Source organism: Vidua chalybeata, chromosome Z, assembly GCF_026979565.1.
Source record: "Vidua chalybeata isolate OUT-0048 chromosome Z, bVidCha1 merged haplotype, whole genome shotgun sequence".
NCBI classification, from domain to species: domain Eukaryota; kingdom Metazoa; phylum Chordata; class Aves; order Passeriformes; family Viduidae; genus Vidua; species Vidua chalybeata.
In genome coordinates, this window is record NC_071570.1 from 15,469,188 (window position 1) to 15,493,940 (window position 24,753).

At 35.7% G+C, this 24,753-nt stretch overlaps 1 protein-coding gene across 2 annotated transcripts in view; it reads left to right on the plus strand.

Moving 5' to 3' along the window:
- LOC128781640 (guanine nucleotide-binding protein G(q) subunit alpha-like) overlaps positions 1-24,753 on the plus strand; it is a 116,183-nt gene that overhangs the window by 29,772 nt on the left and 61,658 nt on the right. For both annotated transcript variants that reach the window (XM_053931354.1, XM_053931355.1), the window contains exon 2: positions 7,988-8,172. In XM_053931354.1, coding sequence (XP_053787329.1) covers positions 7,988-8,172 — 185 coding nt within the window. The remainder of the gene's footprint in view (positions 1-7,987; positions 8,173-24,753) is intronic.

Consider the following 24,753-nt stretch of genomic DNA (forward strand, 5'->3'; position numbering starts at 1 on the left):
TGTTTGCAGTAAATTCATATTTATACTAGTTTTGGTATAGCAAAGCAATTCACTTGTATGCATTTCCCTGTTCTAAATAGAGCTCACAAACAGAATAGAATAGAATAAATATTAGAAAAAAAAAACTTTGGAGAGGGTGTTTTCATGTTTTTGGACTTAATTGCTGATAACATATTGTTAAACAAATGATATAATGTACTGTTTTATATTGGTATTTCAGATGGATGCAAATGCACATTTAATATACTCTGAGTACTACAGTACTTCTTTAAAACACAGATTAGAAAACAGGTCACAGAATTTCTAACTATACCTTATAAAAGCAGAACATGCAAACTATAAGGTTTTGTGTGCTTGGTAAATACAGCTGTTGTTCTGTTGGTATGTTCTTGTGCATGATAATTATGTTTGCAGATAGAACATATAAATAGAGAAATACTCACCTTTTGCAGTTTTCTGTATGGTAGAAGAATAGTAGCCCTTGGCATGGCCAAACTCTGTTGCATTATCTTAGATGTGAAGACCGCTTTTCCTGAAGACATAGGGTTTAAAGTAGTTAAGGTATTTTTTCCCTTCCATAATAAAAATAAAGGAAAACTGTTGCAAATTTGAATTCTACCAGTATTTATCTTTGCTTTTGATTAATCATAGTGGTTTATACTGTCCCTGAAATAGTGTCTCTCAGAGTTGGTAGGAATTGGAGTTGTGTTTATCTGTTCATAATCCCTCTGAGTAACAGAAGGTGAAAGAAAGTTGAAAGACTTAATTATCAGGTAAATAAATTTTATGTATCTTCCTTAGTGAAAGTTTGGAGTGAACTCAAGCCTTTTCTTGGAATGCAGGGAAACTTAAATCTCATAATGAAATTTGTGGAGAATCCTCCTGGAAGACCTGCAGGACATGTAGTGTTGTATGGCCTCTCTCAGCCCCCATCATTTTCAGTCCAACTTAGGTGCAGAGGTAAAGAACTGTAGGTATAATATGAAGGAAATATAAAAGTTTTAAACCCGAAACCCAGTCTCCATTGAATTAATAGTCAAGGTAGTTTTCACAGAAAATCAGGTGGTGATCAGCAAATTATTACCATTTTCTTTTAATCAATAGCTTATGGAAAACATACATGTTGATTTATAAATAGTTGTGTACTACACTTATCTCGAAGAAGATAATAAATAATCAATTTTTACTTGCTTGTGCTTTGGAATCTACTGTAGTCTGCTTTCCAACACCCTCATTTAATTTGAAACAAATCACACACAAGTTTGTAAAGACAGATTTTGCCTTTCCTCTGTGCAAGGAAGGTAAGAGGTTGTATGATACCTTCTTTTATGAATGCTGATGTTTGCTTCTGGTTTTTTTATAACATTTCCATGGAAGAGCAGCAGCCAACAGGCTGACTTTAAACAGTTTGCGGTTCAGTTGAGTTGTGAGTAGCATCAAGAAAATATTTTTGAGGGTGAAATTTGATTTGTGGCACTTTTTCTGCACAGGTAAGTTCTTTAGGCAGAATTTGTCGAGGCTGCTCCAAACCGTATAAAATGGAAAATTAAGCAGAGGCTGGAAAGAGTTGATTCTATTTAGGGAGTCTGTGGTTTATCAGAGGGATCCTTTCAAGAGAAGGGAGGAGAATGTCACACAAGGTGGCATCCTGACCTGCTTTGAACCCATTTACAAAGCTGTGTGAATTCTTGACGAATTACTTGTCCTCTGTGAGGGCACCCAGTTTATCTCTTCTCTTGTTTTCTTGCTTCTGAATTACATCTAAACCATAATAAGATACCTCTAAAATGGTGACAATTATCTGTTTGTAGCTATAAAAGATAAGGAGGAGGTTCTGTTTTGTTGGATGGGGGCTTAGGCAGTGGTGGTATTTTTTTGTCGCTGATTTGTCTGGTTGTTTTGATTTTGGAGGGGCTTGCTGGTTTGGGTTTCTTTGGCTGGTTGGATGTGTTTGGAGTTTTTTCTGAACTGAAGATGTGGAGAAGGGAATGATGACTTTCAGTAATGAGCTGTGCCTAGCTGCATAATAGTAGTTTTGCTGTGTAGTTTTGATTATCTGGCACAAAGCTGTATTTGATTAACTGCATTTCCTGTAAAAGAGTTTGAGGTTCTGGTTCACAAAAAAACTTGAATTAACATTAATTAAGAAGCTACAGAACATCACCTGAATTTTATGTTTCAATTCTATCTTCAATTTCCTTCCAGTTTTTCAGTAATTCAGTATCGTCTTAGGCTTTATTGTAGGAGTCACTTTAACTATTTTGGGTGCCTCATTTGTACAATGAGAATGGGTATTTTGTTTCTCTAAGTTTTGTGGCTGTACTAGGATGATTAACTTTATTATAGTCTCAAAAACAACCAGATTAAATTTGTAAGAGGATTTTTCTGCTGTAGAAAGCACTCAGACTAACTGTTCACATAATGGGAGGTATTCTTTCCCTTTTTTTAAGGAAGATGGTTAATGCAATTTCAATTGTGTAAGTAAGGAAATGATGGAACAACTTTAGTAATGTTTGTAATGGATAACATTTGCTTAGTTTTTCATAGATATTTAAGATATTCAAGATCATTCTTGAAACAAATTGCTCTACATGAATGTAGATGTTTCATATTCCTTATTTGAGGTAATTACCTACTTCATGAGCTACTTGTAAAATTCTATCCATCCTTTTTTGGAATAAATATTTTCTCATCTTGCTATTTTTTGTTGTTCCATTAGTAATTCCTGAAATAATATTGTGTAGAATATTGACAGTTATCTTAATTAAGTGTTTTACTAAATTACTAAAATGATACAGAGGAGATAATTTAGTGAATGGTGAAATGATTATATGCTTATTCTGTTTTTTAAAAGCAAGTGGAATATGCAAATGTGGCTGTTAAGCAAAACAAATAAGATTATGTAGTGATTTTAAATTAAAGATATTCTGTTAGTGGAGCAAACATTTGGCAATAGAACAATATGTACCCCTCTCCCACTTTTTTTCTAAGTGGTTCTTAACTTCAACCTGTGCATTGTTAAATCTCAAAATGCTATCACTGGGGTTCTCACCTAGTTTGGTTTTTTGTAGTTATTCAGTTCAGTTTTTAACATAACTGCAAAATATGCTGCTATTGATGTAGGAACAGACTTCAGGACACCTTAGTTCTCTTTCTGGCATTTTTTGCTTGAAATCTGAGATGCTTTCCAGTTTCATAGGCTTTTCTGTAACTATAATTGAAATGTTTCTTAACATCAAGCAACTCTTGTGAGGTTTAATCTATTAATGTCAATTAATGAGTTAGACAATTGCACAAGGAAGATATGATGGTTCTACTGTTCATTTTGTGAAAAATATTAATATGCCTACTGCATCCATTATCAGAAGTGGTAATTCCTTACAGAAATTCTGTCTCTGGATTAGTTGTCACTGAAATTCTTCGGTGTTTCTATGACCAAGGTGAAAATGGTCAGTATTTTGTGGTTAATAACCATAAGTTTTTTTACTTATGGTAGTTTAAATTGGTTGGAGGTGTAGGTTGGTATTTATGTATCTTTCAAGAGGTGTGATACAGTGATACAATGTCATGTAGATAAATACTTTTTAAGCAATAGAGAAAAAAGTTCATAGAGTACAAGCAGTCCTCACTTAAAAAGGACTGCCTGAGCAATAGCAGTAGCAGCTTGAAGCAGGTCAACTCAGTTGTGGCAACTGTTGACAGAGGTGGTGGTCATGTAGAAGTGATATAGAGGTAAGGATCTCTTCATAAGATGTCAGAATGAGAGCACAGTCTGCCTAGGTGCATGACCACATCAGATGGACTGAGCTGTTTGTGTGGGAGCCTCCTTGTCTCACTAGCCTTGCTCCCTTCTTTTGATGGAGAAGAGATACTCTAGTTCTGCTCCAGAACTTGTCCAGATACATGTTACAGGGTGAGCTGGGGAGCTTCACCTCTACCTCAGGGAGTTTTGCTATAGTCTTACCAACCGAATATCCCTCCCAGCAGTAGCCTTCAACTGTGAACCTGAAAGCTGCTGTTCAAAGTGGTAGGAGAGACTGACTTCTTTGCTGCAGTTCCAGGGAGGATGTTCATGCATTCCATACTACATTTCAACTGATTTATCAGCTACAAAGCCAAGCTGGTCCAAGGCCTGAGTTCTCCACGGTTTTATGTTTTCATTTATCCATACTTGGTTTCAGCGGAAATATGATCCCGCTGCATTCCACAGCTGGAACAGCAACAGACCAAACCATATTTTTTGTTTTCTCTATTGCTGAATTAGTGGTAGCATAGAGGACATTAAACTCTCTTCCAAGTAAAGTATAACTTTAAGTGAAATCAAATATTTTTCTTTTCATGCATTACCTTTCTATTACTGTGTTAGCTCTTACTCTTCCTAGGAATTACTCAGCTACTTACTATCTGATGAGGCTGATTGCTCCCCTTTTCTGTAAATCTGTGAGGCAGTGTACAACCGACTGCTTTGTCTGAGTAAATGTTTGATGAAACTGTGATTATAGTATGGATCTGCTCATCTGTGTAGAATGTTGATTCCAGCCTGACCTATGAATCTTCACTTTCCAGGTGCTTGTAGGCTTTCTTTCTGCATCCAAGCCCCAAGATGAAAGCCAGTTTTCTGCAGATGTTCACACTGTTGTTTTGACAGTTCCTAGTAAATGTGTGTGTACAGTGACTAACAGGGTAGTGGATTTCAATGACTTTCTCCTTCCTTGCCTGTTAAGAATGACCTCTTCTATTTAATTTAATATAAAATTTCAAACAATAAAATAGCAAGTTTTTATTGTCTTTTCGTAGGTCAAATTTGGGGGAAAAAAACACTATCAGGTGTAGTTTAACAGTGTTTCTGTTTAAGAGATGCCAGTGTGACTTTTGCTTAGAGAATGCTATATTTGTTGTTTTAGTTAAAAAACAGTCTCATATTTGATCTGAAGATACTATACCTAAGATTTTCTTTTAAGTTGTAATGCAGAATGCAAAAACAAGTACAAGACAAGCATACAAAGGAAAGGCTTGTCATTCTAGGCTTCTACAGTTGTTTTTCTTTTAAATTAGTCTCCTGTATCTTCTTTGTAAGTTACCACAAGTTCTGAAACCTCTCTGCCAGTAGCTGCATTGTCACCTATTTAAGATCACTCATGTTTAAAGTTTTTCCATTAGTTTTGCAGAGCAAAGAATGATACAGAATTTCAATGTTACAGAATGTTACAGAATTTCAACATTCTGTAGCTTGATTTTTGTACGATGTGTACCAGGAAAAATAAATTGTGCTGTGTATATATCTGGGTGCAAGTGCATGCATGAGGTTCTACTCTGCATTTAACCAATCTGTCTTCTTTCCTGATTCTGCTTGTGGATGGAATACTGCTAGAAATACTTTCAGATCTCTGGTTGTAAAATTCTTGATGATACCGTAATAGTTGTAGCTATTAACATTTCAAGAAAAAAAAAAACACAAAGAGGTTTTGAGAAATTTTCAGCTTTTAAGATGCTAAGCTCTTACAAAGTTTGATAATCCTCTATTCCATGATTGAAGAGTTCATCAGTATTACAGACATTTCTTTATTATTTTTAAAGATAGTTAATCTTTTATCATTTATTAGGTTGATTTTATCTGAGAAGAAGTTTAAAAGTCAGATGACCAACCAAGCTGTGTGCTTGAAACAGGAGTGTGGGGTTTTATTCAGTCACAATATTCAATTCTCACCTAAGTACTAGACAAGGAATTTTATTAGGATTAGGGAGGGGATGGGGTGGGAAAGGTTGAAAGTAATGTTTTTTAAAAGCTGAGAGAGTGTGGTGGTGGTATTCTGATTGAGTTTCAGGTACATTGTGTGACCTCAGCAGTCTTCTGACAGATGAGAAGATACTATATATATGGCTTCAGACAACTTACTTGACTAATGTAAATGTGATGTGGTAGCCAGCATAAAATTGGTCTCAGTATAGTTTTATCCCCCATTGGTCCATTCTACTGTTCCACTGCACTGCTGTTTCACCTTTGCTCTTGTCTTGTATCAGCTGGAGGCATTAGTAGAATGATGGTGGTGGAAGCAATTGCTAATAGAATCCATAAGGCATTCATATCCTCTCAGAAGAATATGTAGATTTTTTTTTTCTTACGTAATTTCAGGTTTTCTTCTTTTCACCAGGTGAAACAGGCCCACTCAAGGGTCCTGTTCAGGCTATTACCCAGTGTGGTTTTTTTATTATGGTAAATTGGTAAAATTTTAAGACTGTATTGCCATGATGTATTTTTTAACTTGTTCTCTAATGAATGGATGAGGCTGTAGAAAGCACAAGTTTATACCAGTCAGTGTCTTGATCTCTAGGGAGATGATCTAGCAGCCTTTCATTACCTAAATGGAGCCTACAAGAAAGCTGGAGAGGGACTTTTATGAGGGCATATAGTGATTGGACAAGGAGAAATGGCTTTAAACTCAAAGAGGGTAGGTTTACATAAGATATTGTAAGAAATTCTTTACATGTGAAGGTGGTAAGGCACTGGCTCAGGTTGCCCAGAGAACCTGTTGATGCCCCATCCCTGGCATTATTCAAGGCAAGGTTAGATAGGGTCTGAGCAAACTGGTGTAATGGACCATGTCCCTGCTTATGGCAAGGGGGTGTTGTGATTAGATGAGCTCTAAGGTCCTTTCTAATGCAAACCATTCTGATTCTGTAGTATGTAACATGACGTTTGAATTTCTGGGAATGTGTGTGTAAAGAAAACCTGCATTAGAAGTTCATTGTATGTGTGCAGGAAATGGGAGTGATGGTTTCAAAATTATGCTTGTAGTAAGGGCAGAAGATTTTAGAGGCTTAGATTTTGCAGTGTGTGCTATCTCAGAAATAGTTAAGGGCTACTCCTTTAAACTGCACTGCTGTGAAACACACTTTTTTGGGAAGACACCGAAAACATTCTTTAAGAGGCCTGTAAGTCTGCCTTTGTCCTGGACATGAGTATTATGGTATGAGGCATGAAAGCTTTACAGAAATGATTAAAATAAAGCCCAGGTTGAAAGTCTGAAAAACAAAGCACTGAGCAGTGCATTTTGTTTTCTACAGAGCTGGGTAGCTGGGTGAACACAGGGCTTATGTAGCTGTGCAGGTTCAACTCCTCCTCTTAAGCAAACATAGGGATGCTATAGATAAGCTTTTGTAGTCATAGATGAGCTTCTTGAATTGGAGCAAAGGAAAAATGTTGTGTGTTGTAACCTTTGTGAAGTTTCCAACAGGGAGATCTTAACTGTAAATTGACAAATAGTCATATTTCATCAATAAACTACTTTTAGTACAAAGTATAAAAAGACATGACAAAGATTTAGTGAAAGGAATGACTGCTCATTAATAAATATGAACCAAATTTTAATTAACAGTGATTTCATATGGTTCTGAGATTGAAGTTTGGGCTCTGATTGTTCCAATACTAGCTTAAAACAACAAAAATAAAAAAACGACCCAACCATACCCCTCAAACTAACAAATCAAAAACCAAACCAGCAGATACGACAAAACTGAAAACCCAAGCAAACCAACAAAAACAAACCTGAAAAAAAACCCAAAAAACCAAAACACATATATCAGTTGCTTGTAATACCTGATTAATGTAATGTCCTGAGTGTTAGCCTAGGAAGATTCTTTTTCTTCCTCTCTGAACTTTTGTGATGAAATGTCTCATGAAATTAGAGTTTTGGACAATTACATCTTTAAGAACAAAATATTTTCAAATGTGAAGTCTTATATAATATGTATAATTTGGAGTGCCATTTTGTTCATTAGTTTAGTTTTTAACTCAAAATGCAAATTTTAATTCAGTTCTTCAGTTGCTACTGATGTTGCTGTTTGACCTTGAACTGGTCCTTGTAGTTACTTTCCAAGCACCACTTAACACTGTTGAGCCTTGCAGTAAGCAAGCTGTCAGCATTGTGCAAAAAAAGTCGTGTTTGTGTCCACTGGGTAAAGCATATCCTTCTTATTTGTCTTGCAGGCACAGGAGAGAGTGGCAAAAGCACATTTATCAAGCAAATGAGAATCATTCATGGATCAGGTTACTCTGATGAAGACAAAAGGGGCTTTACAAAACTGGTGTACCAGAATATATTTACAGCAATGCAGGCCATGATCAAGGCCATGGATACCCTCAAAATCCCATACAAGTGTGAAAATAACAAGGTGAGATTTTTGTTCATTTCTGTAGCTGAAGTTTTTCCTCTTTTTTATTTTCGGAAATATACTGAAGGTCTTAAAAAAATGACACATCACAGAAGTGATACTAAAAGCTCAGAAGAAAAGGGCATTTCCTGTCCTGCATTTACATCTCTGCCTTTTTGTCTACTTTTACAGCACAAATACGCTTTTAAACAAGAGACCTCTTCTAAGATGCCTGGGGGGCATTGTCACAGAACAGAGGTTTAATGGCAGGCTGCCATTTGACTTCAGTAACTCTTGTCCTTTCCTATGCAGCTGTGCTCTGATTAGAGCACAGTTAAACCGTTCTTGTGATGTGTAGCAAAACTTTACTGCTTAAGGATTGGTATTACATTACAAGTGGAAAAAATTCAAATTATTAGACAAGTAGGTGAAGATATCTGTTTGTGCGTGAATAGATTGTTAAATTAAAATTTTCTACACAAGTCCTTAAAACAGTCAAGAGTCTTCTGAAATTGATGTTGTTACTGCAGTTTAAAAGGACAAAATATATTTAAAGTGTTTCTAAGGTTCATCTCTAACTACCTTGACTTTTAAACATTTTTTTTAATATTCAGTTTTTAATAGTATGGTAACTAAAATAGTTTGTCTCAGTCTGTGACTAGGAATGAAGTGCTTACTATTTACTTAAAATACATGGTAAGCCACAGAATTACATGTCTATATCTCCCAATATCACAGAGTCACAGAATAGGTCAAATTGGAAGGGACCACAGTGCATCATCTGGTCCAAACTCCCTGTTCAAGCAGGCACTGTTTAATAACAGTTCCCTGAGATCTTGTTTGTATTTTTACTGTTGATCTATTATCAGCAACTTTGTCGAAAGGAGAATTTAAGATCTGTGACAAAGTGGATGGCTCACCTTTCTTTCCATGTTGTGAAAGAATATTTAATGATTATCTAATAGTCCTGGATAAAGGACTATTCAAAGTAATACTAATCAAAGTAATATTTTCTTTGATAAATTATTCAAAAGTTCTTTTATTCCATTTTTTTTTAATTAAGAGAAAATATCAAAGAGGAGCAACATTTACAATAAAAAAAAGCATCCATTAACTGGGAGAGAGAAAATGAGATAAACTTGGGTTAATATTAGAATCTTTTGTGTCTAAACATATGAAGTTTAATTATTAGAACTGAACTGCTGTATGTGTTTTATGACAGCTAACTTAAAAGTAGGAAAGATTAAAGCTTATTAGCAGGTTAATGATAAGTTGTTTTTTAATTTGCATTTGCTGAAGTCATTGCAGATGATCATCACTTTGTTGGTGATGTAATGTTGCAATAATAAGAGTCTTGCATGACTTTATACTGTAGGAAGTCAGGAGGATCCCATCTGTCAGAATCAATATTGCTAACCTTCTTTAATGGTGGGCGGGGCTTTTCGTGCACATAAAAAAGATTGAAAAATTCTGTAATTGGTAAGACCTCCTGACTGTTAGATTTCCTAGTCTAGCTGCATGCTGGTGCTGTCTGTTTTCCCCTTGTCCTCTATAAATCACAATCAAATGCCTCATTAGTTTTAAAACTGTATTTTCATTTCAGTCTTTTGGCTCCATGTTTTTGCTGTGTGCAAAGCATAAAACATACTGGCCTGAAAAGTTAGTTGATTGTAAAGCATATTTTATCTTCCAAATTGGTGGTGACTGTCACTTAGCCTTAATATCTGGAAATCCTAATGATAGATTAGGATTCTTTTTTTCCTTGTATTATATTACAGAGTGTGTGTTCTGTAATTATTTTTTAGATGTCCTGACTTCTTGTTGTGTTTTTATATGGCTGAATGAGTCAGGTAGGTTTGCCATAGCTGTATACGCATGGCCAGAACTGATCACTTTCTCTACATAAAAATTACTTCACTGAAAGTAGGGGTCTCTGCTCAGCTACTTCACAAGCATTCCCATCAGTTTCTAATAGGGCAACTTGCAGACTAAAATAAAAGTCACCAGTTACCAGGCTCTTAAGGCAATTCCTGTACTGAGTCCTTCAGGAATGCAGGAAAAGCCAAACGTGCTACAGCATTGTGCCTAAATATACATGATTGTGGTCTACTACACTTTGGCTTTGTATACAAGGTCACTTCACTTCAAAGCACTGAATACCAGTCAACAAATAAATCTGCTCCTTCATGTTTTTACAAGCTGTTGAAAACAAACTCATTAGTCTAGCAGTCTAGAAAACACAGGCAGGGCACTTCCTATTAATTTGAGTCTCCTATCAGGAAATCCTATCTCTGGAGAGAATATCTTGAAGTTTGAGTAACAGAACATTTTTAGCACAGTAGCTGTTGTACACTGTAGTTTAGAAAATTGCAGGTCAAGCTGGTATTGATGTGGTTGGGCCTGAAAAAGAATTACCCTTTTTTTGGGTCAAGTTCTTCATGTTCTGCAATAGCTTTTGGGTCTACAGTATAAATGGTTTTCTCTTACTGTACCAATTATCATACCTTTAACTGTGATTTATTAAAACTGGAGTATTTTGAATTTCTGAATGCTGCTGGAATTTGAAGTGTCCTTATACCTAGCAGGCAGTTAAGTAGGCAGCTGTGTTCTTTGTGTGGTGTACAGCATCACAACATTTGCGTTGGACTATTTTAGTATAATCAACATAGCCGTCAGCAAGTTCTAAATTTTGCAGGTCAGTTCTTGTGAGATTGTATTTATCTTCATAGTCACAAATGTAACTAAAGAGGCAGAGAGTGAAATGCATTGTCCTATATTATAATAACCTAGACTGTTTTGAAAGATTATCAGAGTAGTGAAAGCCAATTGAGAAATACAACTGTGTTTAGAAGCTAATATCTCAGAACTGATGGTAGAGCATTATATCATGAAAGACATTTATTTTTATGTGTTTAAAATTCAGAATGTGAGCTTTTCTGTGGTTTAAGATAATGGGTGAGCATGATCTCTTCTTTTAGGAATTTGTCTGTCATAGGAAATAGTTGCTTATATAGACTTGTTTTGTTTCCTTTTGAGTAAATTTTACTGTTCTTCTAATATTTCTTTTTCAGCTAGCAGTTATGAAGTTGTTGTATGGCTTTTGAATTTTAGGGTAAGAAGTACTTTATAAAATAAGGGAAAGTGTTAGTTTTTATAGAAATGTTCAGAAGCAATTCTGAAAATTGCCTGTCTTTTGCAAAATTTTGTTTGTACGAACTAACTCGTGCAACCACAGGTATTCAAATACGATTAAAAAAAAATTACAGGGTTATGCTTTTTGCAGTTTGTATTTTTAGACAAATGAATCTACCACTATAGTGAACACCAAATAGTACTGTTGTCTTACACTTTTCCATTTTAATTTAACTTTCAAAAGAAAAGTTGCTACTCTGTTTCAGCAGACAGTATCAGGAAGGCATCACTCCATGGTGATTAAGAGGCAGGAAACCTTACTTGAATCCCATTCCCATAATTTCCTGTGAGACTTCTTAAATATTCATAAGAATAAAACTAATGTGAGTAACTGTAGTCTTCAAGAACAGACGACAGGAAAGTTTTTCAAGAAGCTGGAAACATAAAAGCAAGTTTTGTGGTAGACATTTGCTGTTAAGTTTCTAAGAGTGTTTTCTGATTATGTTTTGTCTGTATTTGTGCCTGTTTCCTTTGGGAAATGTTTTGCTGTCAAAATGAGCAGATATCGGAAATGCTTTCAAAGTTCAAAATCTTACTAGCATTATCTTCAAGTCCATAATTGTTTTGTTAGCTTGTTATTTTCCAAGTCAGACAGACCTATTGGAGAAAGCTAATAAAATTACAGGCAGAAATGGGACAGTAGGAGCAGGAATGGAATCAGATGGCATAAGTTTTTGTCTTGGGTAAACAGTTGGGGATGTTAAGTGGTGAAATCCCTTAGTGAAATTTGATGTTGAGCAAACATAGTTTGGAGGAAAGGACCTACTGCGGACACCTCACTTGAAATGGAGTGTGAAGGACTGACTCTAGAGAAGTAGGGTGCAAACCGAGAGGGGAAGCCTTTCAGTTTAGAGGGGGCTTTTATTTAACAAAAAAGCAAGAATTATGTTCTTGGGAGAGTGACATAAACTGCTTATTGCTTTAGAACAGGGATAATCAAATGGCTCTTCAAGCAGATGGAGAAACCTGTATGGTTCTTGGTTAGTATTTAACAATATTTAGTGCTTGGTTAGTATTTAGGTTCTCTGAGGTGTTTCTCTAAACACTCAAAACCAAAGTAAAATTGCCCAATAAATAGCAAGTCTTGCAGAAGAGTTAAATGCTTCTACCACCAGGAAGCTCCATAGGCATTATTTTAGCAAGAAATAGATAGCTGCAGTAATATAACGTGCAAGAGTGTATAGAAGATTTAAAATATCGTGGTGATTGAACTACATATATTCCAACTAAGGAACTGAAGACGGGTTGCTTTTGTTCCACCGGAAGCTGTAATATGAGGGAAAGCCCATTTCCCTGAGAGCTGTGTTTCCTCCCATGGGGATAGCAATCCATGAGCTTTAGGGCTTCCAATAAAGCCACAAGCAGTTTTTTCCTGAGTGCTTCGTAAAGAAGCTTTGTGAAGATTATGACAATCTTAAATAGATAGCAGCCTCTCCTCAGCTGTCTTTCTCATCTTTTTATCAGTCTTCAGTCAGTCATTTGCTCTTCTCATTCCCTGCCTTTTTTTCTGGCTCCTCCTCAGTCTTATATACATTTCACCTCAACACACCTTTATGTACTTACCTGTGGCCTACCATTTTGTCCTACTTTCTGCTGTTTTCCTTCTTTATATTTGAATAAAATTAAAACTAACAAGCAAAAAGCTCCCCATATATATAGTAGTTTACATTCTCTTCTCCTAGTCACTCATTTGCTTGTTATCTTCTGCTTAAGTGTTTCATACTTCATCCCAACAGAAGCCCAAGTTCTAGCTGTTTTTTCGAATGTGTAGGGAAGATGATGGTATATGAGAAGTAAGCTGGAGAAGCAGAGTTGAAGGCTCCCCTGAAGAGTTTCAAATACTTTATTTAAAATAAACATATAGGTAAATGAACACTCTTCCTTTCTCCAGGGAATATTCACATGAGTATGTACACTCACAATGAAGATGTGAAATTTGCTCCGGGCAGCTTTTATGTGTAATGGGAGTTTGGCATATAGTTTAAGGTAGTGGGATTGTGTACTCTTGGAATGGTTCTTACTTCCTTCATGATTAACAGTCATTATATAAATATAGGTATTTAGACAATACAGTTTTATAAAAGTAATGGATAAACATAATCATATGTAAGTATTTTCAAGAAGGAAATATTTAGAATTCATAGTTTCCTAGTTACTTAATTCATTTCTCCAGGAGATAGGTTAAGCTTGTCTAATACTTGTTTCTAAATTAATGTCAGATTGAAGTAATTTGTCATATTTTCCTCTGAAAATTTATAAGAATATTTCCTTCTCACAGTAAGCTTTTTTATCTGGGAATTCAGATCCTGTTGTGTTCTGGTTTTATTATGTAGAATGACCAAAAGGTACTTGTTTCTTCATTTTAATTCCTAGTAACACACAAGATACTTGAAATTTAAGGTTTATTGCAATCAATTAATAATTTATTATGAGCAAGCTACTTCTCTGAACACTTTCAAACATGACATAAAAAGCTGAATGTTGAGTTGTAGGGATGGTAATTACGAAGAGCAGCTTTCTAACATTTCTCTAACTCTCATGTCTCTCTTCATTAGTCCTGTCATACATATGAGTTTCTGAGACAAATGATACTGTGGAAAACCTGATACAATTAGAGTAGTAGTTAAGGTTGTTTCTGATGGTGACATACCATTTTTCTTAATATGACCTTCTAGCCAGTGTTAAAATTTGGCTTACTGTTTAGTTGTTAATCTTCTAAGCCAATTTGTAGACAAGTGTACTAATAGGTTTTACCCTCAGTCGTAGACCCATGGAATCAAGCAAAACTGATTTCAGCACAGAATATTTTTGAAACACTTCTAATATATGTTTTTATTATTCCTTTGACACTTTTCATTTTTTAAAGCTGCTTTTATTCAAAGTCTGGATTGAAAAAGGATTTCTTTAAAGCTGAAATACAACCCTAGAACTTAATGAATTTTCTTTAGTTATTTTTTCCTCTTTTTCTTTCTTCTACTTTCTCTGTCACTATTAAATACTACCTTGATCTTTGAAAAATTGAAAGGGTTATGATGAAGAATTGAAAATAAAGCCATTCAAAACAGTGCAAAAACATATCAGATATTCTGCTGTAAATTCTGCTGTAGCCAGTAGTCTACAAATAAGAAAGGCACAGGATAAAATGAAATGTGGTGGCATTTTCCAAAAATAGTTTATAGATATTTTAATTTAGCTGTGCAGTAGGAATTTGGTGAAGAAATTAACCTTAAAACTTAGTCTTGATTTTGAAAAAGATGGAGTTTTTCCAACCCCTTGCCACTTTGTAAGGAGCTTTTAAAAACTCTTTTGCAGTAAAACAAGCTAAGTGGCACTTTGATAATGAGCCATGGAGGAGCTGTTGGTGTTGAACTGAGACATCACTAAAAGACATGAAAATATATCTAGTATGTGTATCTACTGTTACGTATGCATTATGAAATGGATTTTTATTAAAGAAAGTTGGAGTTGCTTGTATCTGATTCAAACTTGCTCATAAGGGAATGTGTTTAAGACTGTGTATGAAAAGATTGAGGAATGCATGTATGGACACATCTTCTCAGAGGTTGCAGAGGAGCTTGCACACTGCCGTAAATGAAGCATTACTGAAAGAGAGAACACAGACCATGCAGGTGGTATTTAAACTATGGTCAGGAAGGTTCTAAGGACCCTTCTGTGATTTTGAGGAGATACGTCTTTTTGCAGGCTTGTTAATTTTTAGAAGCTCTTTTCAGAATTTTTATAATGATACTGTGTTGTGTATAGTTAAATTTACTTCTTGAAAATCCAGTTCTATGAAAAAGTCTTAACACCAGTCAGCATTTTTCCAAGCTGAGTTGTGGAAGTTTTTAATTTCACCTGTGGGATATTCTAGTACTTCTGATAGGGAAAAGAAATTGTGTTATTATTAGACTCACTGTGAAAGGCCCTGTTTTAAAAAAAAGTTATTTTTATGGGGCAGCTTTTATAAACAAAACCATCCTAAACAGAGAGGAGCATGACAGTAAAGCCCTGTAGCTCATGTCCTTCTTGTGTGATAAACAATGACTTGAACTGGCTGCTGTTGCTATACTGGTGTACTCGGTCACTGCATTGCAAAATGTTTTAAATAGCAACTCCCTGCTGTAAAAAACTCAAATTTTCCTCATCTCTTTTTTTTCAGAAAAGAAGTGTACCTTTTCAAGAAGTAGTTTTTTGAGGATTAATGATTGGTAGGAGCTATAGCTTCCTCACTCACTAGCTTTGTCGTTTCCTGATTCCAGTGGGGTGTGTAAGTTCTTCCTGGTATGTTTCTGCCTATCTGTCCCTTTTTGGACACTTGTCAGCTTTTGTGGTCTTCCTGTAGAGTTTCCTGTGCGCTGCTGTCTGATGATACCATATGAATCAGCAATGTGGGTAGTGTTTTGCCTGTCTAACAAATAAAGAACCTGCAGCAGTAGTGGTTTTAGTTTTTCTACTTGGAAATCAGTACTATTTAAGAGTTGCTTTCTTAAGGCACACTGGGATGGATTTCTGTGATCCAGCAGGACTTTTTTGATTTATCATCTACTGGCTAGAATATGCAGTAGAAAACAACCTTTTATGAATGCATCCCAGGCAGGTGTTGTAAATGTCTGGATGTACTGAAACAGACAGAATCCTTGCCAACATGAAATGCAATCAAATTCTGGCTTTGCTAGATTTTAATGCAATTTTTCATTGTATCCTTCGTTAATGGTCTAAACTACATAAGAATTAGATTTTATGAGTTCTTTCCTCTTTGGAAAGGGATGAAAATTAGATTTCTCATATGAAGTTACTACAATGAGAGGAAATTTAAATAAATACGCCTTGGGGAGAGGGGTTGGTGGAAATGTGGGCAAAGGGAGGAATATAGTTTATATGTAGGCTGAGTTGTCAGGATGCTACTTTGTAAATAAAGGGTTAGTCCCTGAAGAGAGTTTGTTTAGTAATGTTTTTCCAGTGTTCAAATGGTCTCATTAAGTCATTAATCTTTGAGCATGACACAATTATTTCTCAACAGGGTATCAAGTAAGGTATTTCCTTAGTCAACTGTTTTTTTTTAATTTTATATTTGGCAATTAGATCTATCTTCTTGTGTTAAGGTTTGTTTTTTTTTAAAAAGGGATTTTTTTTTTTTTTTGTTTTGCGTATTCTCAGATTTTGTGCAATTGTATTTGTCAGAAGAGTGTGAGGGAGGGTACTAAATAAGGACTCTTACATTGCTGTGCTTTGTGCCTGGTTCCCATATTCCTTTTGAGCTTTTGGACTTCTTAGAATTCAGTGAGTTTCTCAGGACAGTCTTAGTTTTCTCTAGCAGCAAGGGTAATGGAAGTAGTCATGTGAATCAGTATTTAACACATTTGGAAAAATGGTTGATATGACTGTGAAACACAGGCTTCCTGATACAGTTGCATTTTCCAGCACCTACTTTGCAGATACAAATTTATACCAGCTGTAGAGTTCCAGGGAATTTTACTACAGTTCCTGGTAAAAATAAGTATTTCCAAGTGACTGAGGAATCGAACAGAAAACAATGCCATAATTTTGGGTCTTCAGTTGGCAGCATTGCACAAAAAACATAACATCCCTTCTGTACAGTACAAGAAAAGAAGAGACAGTAACTATCTTGTCCTTAGGATGAGCAGAAATGTAATGCATGCTTTCACTAGGAAGTAATTTTGTAGTAGAAATTGGAGTTCATAGATGTTTTGAAAGGCTGAGTTAAAATACACTTAACCAGACCCCTACTGCATGCAAAATTCAGACATATATTCATGTCCATCTCCTAATTATGCTTCACTGCGTTAGCAGATGAGTCTAATGAAAGAAGCAATGATAAATTTCCACTGTTACAGTATGTTACAAGTACCATCACGGTTACCATTTATAAATAAAATCAGTAAGTGAGCTAAGTATTCTCCTCTGCACTTCATAAATTATTTTTTCCTCAGCACAACCAATTATAGAATAAGGGAAAGGTTCATGTCCCTTAAAATAATTCTTCTGTTCTGTGGTAATCTTGCCATTCTGAGTGTTAGTCTCTACTGTCTTTCGTCTTACGCTATGTGGAGATCTGTAATCAATGCCTGAAATACTAATAACTAGACCTTAAAATGAAGACCAGTGGTGGAAAAGTGTTCAGAGCTGTTGTGGGGAGACTCTTCAAAGGCAGAGCTTTTCCTCCCTCCTTTCCAATATCATTAACTGTGATTCTGTCCAGTGCCCCAGACTCTCTGCCCTTCATTCTGCTTGCAGTAGCAGTCTTGTCCTGAGCAGTCCCAGGATGAACCCACATCCAGTTTCTACCACAGATATATAAATGGAGAGCAGCAGTAAGCATGCTTAGCATGTGCTGCCTTGGATCACCATGAACTACCAGTCTCTTTGAGCTAAGTTCTCTCACACACCTGGTGACCTGCAGTAGGCTGTAGGGCTCCTTTCTTTGGAGCCCTCACTTTCACTGGCTTATATGGCCCTGAAAATGTCAGTCTTGCCACAAGCAGCATAGCAAAGAGCCTAATTTAAATTAACATTAATGTTAGTTAATTCAAAGATAGGAAACTTCAAGCAAACTAGTTTGAGTATGGCAGTTGCCTATTTTTTTCTTCCCCTTTCTGACCTCTGAATGAAACAAAACTGTTTCCTCCCTTTATGATATCATTTTACCAAAGTATTAGTCACTGCTAGTTTGGTGTTGCTCCAAAACCTGTATGACTACAGAACTGAATGCTGGAATCATGTTTGTAGGTCAGTGCATTGAGCAACTGCACATGCATACAGAAGTACATGCTCTACAGTCTTGAGAGCTGGTTCAGAAAATGGACCGCAGTGGTTTTGGATATGTGTTACTTATGCCCAGCATCAGGATCCGCATACCTCTGCTCCCCTGCAGCATTCAGTATTTGCGTACAGGGATGTGATTCGACCACCATGGGCTTTGATAAAGTAGAGAAAGCAGAGCAGTGTCTGCCAAATCCACTAGCTGCTGCTGAAAGTTAGGTCAGTATGGAAGATGTTCTAGCTGAACTTGGAGTAGTGCCTGAAGATAAAAGCATCAACTGTCAGGAGGGTATAAAGATGATTTATCACTATCTTGTGCTTAAGTCTTTCTTTTGAATCTCCTCCCCACCCCCCACCTCTTAATTAAATGTTGCTTGGCTGATAGTTTTTAAGTTTAATCTCAGACCTCACTATAGAACATTGTAGAAAATGTCACTAAGTCTATAACAGATCCTTTTGGAGATAATTTTTAATATATGTTTATACTGATTTATAGGATCATGCATTTAATTGAATATGCCTTCCACTGATTAAAACAAGAAAGAGACTACTTCCCTGAACTAAACTAAGTGATCTACATGAAGCTGAAGTAAGCAACTCAAGTTTTGCTATCAGGTTTCATTTCTGGCCAGCCTGGTTTGTTTGTTGAAGATTTATTTGCATTTTAACTTACAGAGGTTGATACTATTCACTTATCAGAAAAATCAAGATGGAAAGTATTTTTGCTGGTAAAAAAAATGTATGTATTCATCTTTATTTTGAGATTAAAAGTGTGAACTGTTGCCTGTCAAGAAATTTTTCTCCCTTCATTGGTTTCTGAATGTAAATTTCACACATTGTCAGGGGTTTTGTTCTGCTTTTGAGTGTTCATTTTTTTTAATGGTAGGAATTTTGCTTTTAAGAAGTGAAATTCTGTATTGTGGATATGAAACAGCAGTGATACAACTACCATTTAACATGTAAGTAAGGCAATTTATAAAGAAATTACCTTCAAAATGTTTTTTCTTTTAATATTGGCTATGTGACAGGCAGGAAAAAAATCTAGCTTCAAGAAACACAATTTAAGATGAGCTCCAATACATTGCTTTTCATGGGACAAAACTAATGCTGCTTCTTCTGGCATCAGTTTTTAAAAACAGTTAAAACCCAAAATCTACTCCTTGTTAAAACATGTCTGGCACCATTTTGGGAGCATTTTTCGATATGTTGGTAATTGTACTAGCAGTTTCTAAACATAAAGAAGGGCTTTTGGTATCTAAGCTGCTAATTCTGCTTTCACTGACTCCCTTTTCCTGACTTTTTTTTAGGGTTAGTAAATCTGTTCTCAGCTGTGAGAAGTTGTTACAAATGATTCCTAATTTTGGAAATTGCGGAATTTGGGATTGTGCTTAGTCAGTTTGTAATAAATAAATGCTAATGATTTCTGTCACCACCCTGTTTTTTTCCTTGCATTACCACTTCTGATCTTTTTAATCTAATACACACTTGCTTTTTGACCTTTCCATTATCACTGTTTCAATTGTATGAAAACAGAAGGATAGGTATTTACAACTGAGTAGAAGTCAGAAATAGCAATTAGGAAGGCAAAGCTTATTTTCCTCCTATTCCAGCTCTTCTAGTGAAATGTTGTTAACAGAAGTGATTTCTGCCTAGTAGATGAACAGTGAAAGCACAATTGAGATTTCTGAAAGATACTTCTTAATTGCATTGCCAGCCTCAGACTCCAGAGTCTGACTCAGCTAATAAGTGTTTTCCTCCCTCTCTTGTCTTGTCAGTGTGAGTTCACTGTTGGTGGGGCCTGTGACTGCCATACAGATAGTGCACTTGAACAATCATCATAGGGCAGCTAAATTTGGTGTACTGACAGTGGGGTGCACAAGGCAAGCAAACAAAGCTCCTTCCAGAAAAAAAAAAAAAAAAACCAAAAACTTGGCTCAAGAAACACCTAGTTTTTATATTTGATCTACAGTTACTTTCTTGTTATTTATTTAACCAGCACCCCAGTACCACTGCAGAGCAGTGGGCTGAACCAGTGCCATGTGTTTCACATGCAGTTAGCAGGAATGGGTAGTTTACCCATGGAAACCTATTTGCCTCTGATTTTACACAGATTGTCAGTAGGAGGAGTTATTCTTGGCAGTTAAGCAGTATTTAGGCTTTTGTTCAGGAGCCACAGTACCTGTATTTCAGATTACAGAGATGGAAGAAAGCTTTCCTACAAATATTCTTCAGCAAAGTAATGAAGATGAAAGACGTAGTTGAAATTATAACCAAAAATGTGGTATTTCCATTTATTCATTCTACAAGGCATTCCCTCTTGACATCAAGCATTCTTACAAGCACATTCACAAGTCTAGTGGAAGTATTCATGTAAAAACTTTTTGGGAAAAAAATAGTGTTCAAAGAAATCTTTGCATGTTTTAGTAAAAAACACATTAGATCTGGCCCATAACCAAAAATGTGGTATTTCCATTTATTCATTCTACAAGGCATTCCCTCTTGACATCAAGTATTCTTCCAAGCACATTTCACAAGTCTAGTGGAAGTATTCACGTAAAAACTTTTGGGGAAAAAAATAGTGTTCAAAGAAATCTTTGCATGTTTTAGTAAAAAACGCATTAGATCTGGCCCATAAGTATTTTTCTTTATCTTTTCCAAGTGTAGTTGAAACGTGCCATTAATTGTCATGAGTCCAATGGTTATCCTCTTAATCATGTTGATAATACTTGCTCAGACTAATACCAGATTATTCATGAAAGGTTTCATAAGCATGGACAAAGGTTTCATATATTGGTCAGTATATTTGAAATGTCAAGAGGCAAGTCTCTAGCTAAACTGCCTTCCTCTCCCAAAGTAACAACTTAACAGATTCCTTCTTAGGGGGCTACTGCATCTTTTCTATGTTTGGTGTAAAGGCTAAATTGCAAAATGTGTTATTCAGTCCTGCCAGTAATCTCTGTTCAAGAAAATTTGAGATTTATTTCTATGCTTTGTGTTTATTATATAGGACCCAGTTAAAATTAAGTTTTAGACTGTGCTTCAGTAAGTCCTTTGGTGAGCAACGTGAGCAGTTTTTGTAAGACCGTTTTCCTTTTTTTCTGAAGCTTTTCTTTGTTAAGAGCCTGACAAACAAATGTTAATATTACTGAATACCTTACTGAAATGAAAAATACAGAAAACATCCAGAGAAAGATTGCAATAGTAAGTAACTGTAATTCAGTTACTATTGTTTTTGTCAGTGGAATATTCTGTGATTTTTTTTTTTACTTGATATATTTAATACTGTTTTTCCTCAATCATATAAATCTATGGCATTGTCCTAAGGTAGCAACCTTAATCACTTTCTCCTTAGCTCTGCTATGTGTGAGGGTGGTGAAAAAAAAGTACACCTCAAATCATACTGCCTGAACGAATTCATTTTAGACCTCTTCTGAAGATCTAACTGCTGAAATACTGCCCCCTTTTTAATTAAGGGGCTAAGAAAAAAAGAAAAAGGAGGTGCTTACTAATGGCATGAAGGTGTTTTCAGTCTGTACAAAAGGCCAAGTCTTTATGGCATCCTTCTCCAGAAATACATTGTTTCAGAGCAACACTGAACTCCTTGGTTTTAGGTTTGGATATTGATGGCAAGCAAACTAGGAACAGATGGCATTACTTAATGCAGAGTTGGTTGTGTTAGTAATGAGTCGCTATCTAGCTGTGTTCTTTCTAATCTGCTTTGTTCATTACTTTTCCCTCTCCTAACTCTGTGAAATGAATATCTATTGTAGACCTTGATAGAAGTAAATCCTATAATAATGATTAAATATCTTCATTTCAGTAAGTTGTTGTGTTTGAAGTTTTTTTCTGATGCTGCTTCTGAGGCAGTAGCTGAAGTAAATGGGAGGAATTTGCTAGTTACCTGGCGAAGTCACACATTTTTTGGTAGTTTATGTAAATACCATGTCATAGTCATTCATCTATCCTATTCCACTTACCAAAGAGACTAAACAAAATCTACCAGAATTAAATAAAATAAAGATTATTTTTAAAAGAAAAAAAAAAACACAGACAAAAAACCTCACATCAACCAAATGAACACAAATTTACAATTTGCAATATTTTCTGTTTTAAAGTCTTGGTAACATGCACTGAATATCTTCTGAGGAGGGGAAGGTAGTTATTATCTTAATTATTCTTATATATCTTAAAAGTCCTAGACTGGAATTTCTGGAGCTCCCTTTTGCATTAAACTGATGACAAGGTGGTGGCATTGTAACTCCTGCTCAAGGTAGAAAGAAGAGGAGCCTTTATTTATGAGAGCCTCTGTGTGTATGGTTCCATTGACAGCTGTCTCAAGCTGCATTTAAGGTTTTCTTCCTCCTTAGGAGTTCAAGTCTAGAAGAACAACAGTTCTGCATTTTGTAACTTCCCTTAAGCACTTTGCAGCAGAAGAAAATTAGCATAGTATTTTAATTGTGTCACTAGTGCTGAAAAAAAATAATGATGAGGCTGTTCGTAAACTTGTCGGTGTTGGAGTTATGAACAAGAGCACAAGCAATTTAGCTTTCTGGCCAATAACTCCGGAAGACAGCACTGTTCTAATATGCATGTGAGTCATACTTGTTACCTCTGTAAATAAAAAAGGAGAAGGCAAGCAAAGTGGTAATACTTTACTTAGAGCTTAAGTTAGTAATGAAATAGGCTTGAAAACTGAAACAAAACAAACATATCAAGGGAGTTAGGAAAGTGGCTGATAGTTGTTATAAAGTAAGCAGGTTTTCACCTTGCTACATGAGCTGTTATATAAATTGTGAGATAGAATGTCATTCAGGGGTTGGAAGCAGGGGGCCATTTCATTGTTTCTCTGATTGAATTACTTTTAGAATTGAACAAGTCAGTGCAGCTATGTCTGCCTAATGTGTTGCTAGTGTCAATGAAACTGCTTTACTTCTTTATACTTTCCTCTCACTGTAAACACACTAGGCAGATGCTTTATCAGTTACCTCCTTAGTCCATCTGCCTTTCTGTAGGCTCTGCATGTGCTGTGTTTTAGATTCAAATAAACCTTTAGACTCCAGGTTCTTCTAATTTCAGTGAGAAGTGGGGAACCCTATAGAATCAGAAACAGTGTTTTGAATCTGGTCTCTGTTATTTGTGATGCTGGTGTGAGAGGCCCTAAAGAGGAGAAGGCAGTGAGCTTGTGTGAGCATCAGGTGTGACACAGCACTGAAGGGCTTCACTGCTGCAGTTTTGTTTTTTACCTCTTAGCTCGACAACAACATGAGTCATGGCAAACAGGCAGAGCTCAGAAAATGTTCCATACAGGTGACCAGGCAATTGTTAGTCTATAGAAACATAGCTGTGTTTGTTATTGTACAAATGAGATGGCTTGTCATGTAATCTCCTGCTAGGGTAAGGTTTGTCTCAGTGGGTCTGGAGAACTGTTCTGTCCTTTGATTATATTGTTTTGCTAACTGATTAATAGTGCTCTTTGTTTTATGATGTTTGGCTTTATTAGTACAGATATTCATGTGCATTTTTAAAAGAGAATGTCATACTGCAGTTCTTTCCAAAAAAGTTCCAAGCTATTTGAAAATCTGGTTTTAAGCTCCATGTCAATGATTATATCTCTTCTGATAAACATTTTTGTGGATTTTTTTTCCCATGCTGTTTTAATTGTTTTTGATTAAAATAATTTTGGAACAGACTGGATAAAGCACGCCAACCCTAAATTATCTATGCTAAAATAACTTCATGTTAACTCATTTCACTATTAAATAAAAAAATCTAACGTCCTGGGTGTTAAAAGCTTAGAGGAAGTGCTATAGGCTGTATAAGAAAGACAATAATAAAATAATGTTAGAACCAGATTCTAGCTGATGCAAAAAGCAATGTTGGCTACACAGGACAATTTCATACCAAAATCTTCATATGTTGAGCATCCATTATTTGTAGTAGAGCTTAGGAACTTATTAGTAAATATTCAGGAAATAAGAGGGGAAAAACCCATTAGCTGATGTTAATAAAAGCATGACATTTGGGAGAAAAGGTTCCAAATATGTTAACTCGTGCACAATTCAGTAGCTGTGTACTGTGTACACTGTGTACACTCCTTCAGTTCAGAGTCTTATGGAAATAAGTGCAGTGTGTTTGAAATGCTACTTGAGAACAGAAAAAGAGAATGAAGGCTATAATTAGAAATCTCATAGGAGTTTTGTACACCCATGTCATTAGAAGTTGTCCCCCATGTCCTCTCCCCAGGATACACTTTTGGAAGCTGGAGTGTTTATAGGTAGTATGGGATTTAAGACAAACTCTTAGGGCAGCACATTACAAGATCTTTGAAGGAAATACTTGGAGCAACTGAAAATATGTAAAAGAGTGGAAGGGAAGGAATCGTACAGGAGAAGAGATTGCAAAAATGTGGTTATTAATTGTATAGCAATTGTATCATCCTACCATTTATTACTGATAGTCTTCTCAAAATGATAATAAAAAAGTTAATACCAGGTACAGAATGTAGTTCTCAGGTTTAGTTCAAAATTTCTTTGATTGGTTTGATTCTGGTGTGGATTTTTGATGGGGGGCTGGTTGATTGCCTTTTTTTTTTTTTTTTTTTTTTTTTTTGTTCCCTTTTTTTTGGTGGGT